Source organism: Apaloderma vittatum, unplaced genomic scaffold (genome assembly GCF_000703405.1).
Source record: "Apaloderma vittatum isolate BGI_N311 unplaced genomic scaffold, ASM70340v1 scaffold27572, whole genome shotgun sequence".
Taxonomy (NCBI): Eukaryota; Metazoa; Chordata; class Aves; order Trogoniformes; family Trogonidae; genus Apaloderma; species Apaloderma vittatum.
This window is the reverse complement of record NW_009703598.1, coordinates 7,355-11,913: the sequence shown is the minus strand read 5'-3', so window position 1 is coordinate 11,913 and position 4,559 is coordinate 7,355. Positions and strand designations below refer to the sequence as shown.

Below are 4,559 nucleotides of genomic sequence, written 5' to 3'. Positions count from 1 at the left end.
CCAGTTCACCCCCCCCGCAGCCCCCCTGCCGGTGGAAGCGGGTGTCTCCAGGTGGGGCATCACCTCTGCCCCCTCAGCCCAAACGTACATCTGCAAAGTGAGCAACCCCGTCTCCTCCAACAACGCCTCGCTGAGCTACAGACCCCCCTGCTCCTGGACAGGTACCAGCCGTGGGACACAGCTCGGGTAGGATGGGCTGCAAGGGGACCTTGGCTTTGCAGGGACAACCCTGAGGACATCCACTAAGCTGGAGGTGGCCCCTGGGTCCCTTTCCCCCCTGTACCATGGGCTGGTGGGTGGCGGGAAGCCCACCTGGGGATAAGGGGGTGGAGGTGGGGGGGTGTCCTCAGCCCAGAGCCCCTGTGTCCCTCTGCACCCAGGCGAGTCCTCCGCTGCTGCATCAAGATGCCACGGCCTGGGATGCCTCCTCCTCCTCCTCTTCCTCCTCACCCTGGCTTAAGGACACTCTACAGTTGACCTGTCTCTCCTCATCACCAACCTGATAGAGGACCAGCGCTTGGACGAAGACCCAAAGGGCTGCAGAAGGACGCAATTGCTTTTAAGGGAATTCTCACAAACTGTTACACCAGCTCCCACCCAGTCTCCTCCACACCCAGCTGCTTCCTGCCAGCCCAGGCTCTTCCATGTAGCTCCATGCCTCAGTTTCCCTCCTCACCTTTTCTACTTTGCTTTAGTAAGAAGTCACATCCTCCAGCCTTCCAGAAGCCTAGCCCATGGGATACTGCTAGGAACTCTGCCGCAATGGTTTTCTGAAAACCCCAGCAATCTAAATTGCTAAGTTCATGGTTGGAAATGCTCCTCCCCCTGGCCCTGAGATCTGTGGGGACACCCAGTCTGAGCCTCTCATGGGGCTGCCCATGGACTTGGGGGGGCCCTCGCCTGCTGATGCCCTTCATGGGACCGGTGAGCAGTGCAGGACCAAGCACGCTGGGTTTAGCCTGAAACCAGTGACACCAGCACAGGGGCAGCTGATGGTGGCCGACCTCCATGACCTGGAGCACCAGGACATCTCGAAGGGACAGAGCTCAGGTAGAACCCTGGACTTTTTCTAAGAAGGGAGGGTTCTGCAAGGCCAGTATTGTCTCCACCTTCCAAAATGTCAGTCTTTGCCTGCATTAAATTAATTTTAACCTTAAACCCCACATATTCAGGTGCCTGTTCTGTGTTCTCCTCTGGGCTGGGGCTGGTGGCGGTGGGTGCTTGGGGACCAGAGAGGTGATGGAGCTGTGTTTCCCCCCATGAACCTCTTGCTGGGAGCAGAATCCCTTCCACAATCGTCTCTCATGGGATGAGGTGGCCGTGGATGGTGGGACACGGGCCCGTTGGGGTGGGAAGATGTGTCTTGTTGAGTGATGGAGAAGGTCCCTGAGCCTGCAAGGAGGGTTGGGGACACAACTCAGGGCCACCGCTGCCCTGGGGCGCTGCTGCTCCTGCCAGGTCCAGCAAACCAGCCTGAGAAAAGGGATAAATGGGCTCTACCCTCTGCAAAACCCAAGAGGCGTCTTTAAGCAAAGACTCCTTGGGCCAGATTGATGAAAGGGTCAGCAGGGACCTCACCAGCTCCTTTGGAAAATCAATAACGAGCACGAGTCGTTCCAGCTCCTGGGTCTAACGAGCGGCTCAGCATAGTGCTGAGGGTTTTAGTACCAATGTATGTTTTTGCAGCAGTCCCTCATCCTCTTGAAAAAAAAAAAAAAAGAGAAAAAAAGCAAGGAAAACTTTGAGAGCAATAGGAAAAACCCAGCATGTTTCTTCCATTGTAAAGCTGCACAGGCTAAGAACCGATGGAGGTGAATAATTCCTTCCACTAAAAACACAAAACAGAGGTTTTCTTGCCCCTTTCCAGCAGTGGAAGAAGCGAGCGGTGTTTTCCCCGGCTCCCTGCTCCGTCCCCATCCTCAAACACCCACATCGAATGGGTGCCCACCTCCCTGAGCACAAGGATGTTTCTTTTTTCTCCTTTTCTTTTAAAAAAACATACTCCTCTGTGGGTCAGAGCAGGGGTTATGGGTTAATCCCAGGATATTTGGGGCTTTACCTCCCCGGGTGGACGTCAGCTCTCTGGAAGAGCTTCGTGCTGGGTGCCAGCCCCTTGCGGTAACTCTGGACAATCCCTGGAGGCTGCCACTATCTGTAAAACTATTTTCTTGCCGGTAATTTCCTCCTTTTTTGGTGTTGGGTTAAAGACTCATGGCAAGATGGCCCTTGATGCTCTTCTTCCCCCGGCAGGTCTCTTGGGCTCTCTCTGGCGAAGCGTTCAGCGCGTCTCGGTGCTTTGAATACTTTCCACTCGAGCTGGGGGGGAAAAAAGAAAAAAAAGAATCATTCAGCCAAAAACAGGAAACACATGGCCCCAAGCAGCGTCTCTGATTTGAGTACACCTGTTCTTAAAAGAGCCAGCAGATATTAACTCCACAGCAGCGGAAGCTCCACGAACCAAGGCATGAGCTGCAGCATCTGCCTCTGGCTGCTCATCTCCCTCGGCCGCGTTTGGGGTACGTTGACCCTTGATTTCTCTCTGCAAAAGACTCGGGTGGGATTGTTTTGGGGTTTTTTCCGCTTTTTTTTCCCCCAGGTATTCAGATTTTTAGAAATCATGAGCTGTGGGCCGAGGCAGGCGGCTCGGGTGTAAATATTCTAACCCAAGATAAATGGCTCGCAACTCCGAGCTTGGATGCGCAGCACATCCCCAACGCACTCCCGCTGGTCAGACTGAGGGAGGAGAGGATAAAAGATGATGAATGAACAAAGACAGCGCTGGGCAGAGCGGAGCTGCTGGGCTTAAGAGCTCTGAGCAAATAATTTAAGGCCAGACGTGGGTTGACGTGCTTGAGATGAAGGTCTGTGGTGTCGCTGTCCGTGGCAGCGAGTGTTTGAAGAGTTGTTGGGAGATGCTACTCAAGTGATAAAACATGTGTAAGGAGAGTGGAAAGGGACTGGCAGCGGGGTAATGCTTGTCCTCTGGGTGCCCGGAGAGCCCTGACCAGCTGTCCCGAGGACAATGTGTCCCGGATGGGTCAAACTGCCCCCTGAGATGAGCTGATCAGGGAGCGAGGATCCCTCCTGGGCCCCCCAAGGTCTCCCGGGTCCAGCACGTAGGCAGCGATGGGAGGAAGGATTCTGCAAAACCGGGTTTGGAGCCTGCGCAGAAACACTGGGGCACGTCAGGGCACCTCCTGAATGGAGCAAAGGGAGTTGTGACTAATCCTGACCCTCTTCTTGGGGACGTCCATTCGCCTTCCCTGGGGACAGGCAGCCCCGTGAGCCCTCTGCCACCGCATCTCGGGAATTACCGGGTGTAAAACGAAGGCGCTTGACCAGGAAACCAGAATGCTTGGCAGAGTTTCTCCTCGGCTTATGGGTACCAGAATACCTGCCTTCAAATCCCCCTGGGGTTTTTCTGCCTCGCCGTCACACCAAAAATCCCACCAGCCTGATACCTGCTGCAAGGGCTGCTCCAGACCTTGAGCTGTGCTTTTCTTTTGCTTTCCTCCAGCCCCTCCATCGGGGCTTCAGAGACCTCTTTACGTGCCTCGTCTTGCTCTGACTGAGTCGTCTTCCCAGCAAAGAAGACAGGTCGGAGGGTTTTTCTAACATGACGTAAAACGGGCTTTTCCATTGGGTGATGAATGAGGAAGCTGCACGTCAAAAAGACACGGTGCTGAGAAAACGCGGCGTCCGTCCGCGTGCCAGGCTTTACGGTAAATACACCAGTAAAAAAAAAAGGATGAGGCACCAGGACAGGAGGACCTACAGGGTTTCTACTTGATGCTTCGATGCTGGGGAGGTGTGATCTGCCGGGAAAGCTCCGAAACTGCTGGGTTTGTGACATGAAATTACGAGTGTGGGGGATACTGGATCTGTACGTGCTGCAGAAAAGGGGGATTCTGGGTTTATCTGGGCAACCCCAGCTCTGTTCTGGGGTAGCTCCTCCTCTTTTCTTCTTGTCCTCTGGGGCAAAGCCTCACCTTGGTGGAAAGAAGTCGTTAGGAAACGTGGGGGTGATGTGTCGGGGTCCCTTCCACGCCGCCGGCAGCAGTGGTGAGCTGGCGCCTCTCCCCACGCCGTTTCCTACACAAACAAATCTGTTTACGGTGAAGGGTGCCGGTGAATATGAATCATTGCCACGAAAGACAGGAAAAGGTTTGGGGGAGAGAAGACCCTGCTGCGTGGTTTCCAGGAAATCCGGGTGGCTGAGGTGCTTTGGGCCGCGTGGGAGATGTTTTCCTTCTGAGCAGTTTTCCATGGCCACCAAGAAACACGCCTGGGACCACCTTGAGCAGGAGAAGGACAGTTGGGATTTCTGCGTCAGGGGACAAGAAAAATCCCACGGAAGGTTTTCCGGAGCTGAGGTGCTCGATGGGTGCCAGGCTTTGGCTGAGAGCCACCAAGCATCGTTTCCCGCCGGGGCGACGTCTCCTGGCATGGGGGAATGCTGAGGATGATGGACATGAAGACTCTCGAGTCAAGGAGGAAGGCAACGTTTGCCCTCTGAGACTTGAGCTGATTTTGGAGTCGGGGGTGTGGGGCTGGGGGTT

At 54.9% G+C, this 4,559-nt stretch overlaps 1 protein-coding gene across 1 annotated transcript in view; it reads left to right on the top strand.

Annotated features, from left to right (window-relative positions):
- The window catches only part of LOC104270360 (signaling lymphocytic activation molecule-like), a 10,179-nt gene that overhangs the window by 2,112 nt on the left and 3,508 nt on the right, over nt 1-4,559 (top strand). The window contains exon 4 of the mRNA XM_009864692.1: nt 21-161. Coding sequence (XP_009862994.1) covers nt 21-161 — 141 coding nt within the window. The remainder of the gene's footprint in view (nt 1-20; nt 162-4,559) is intronic.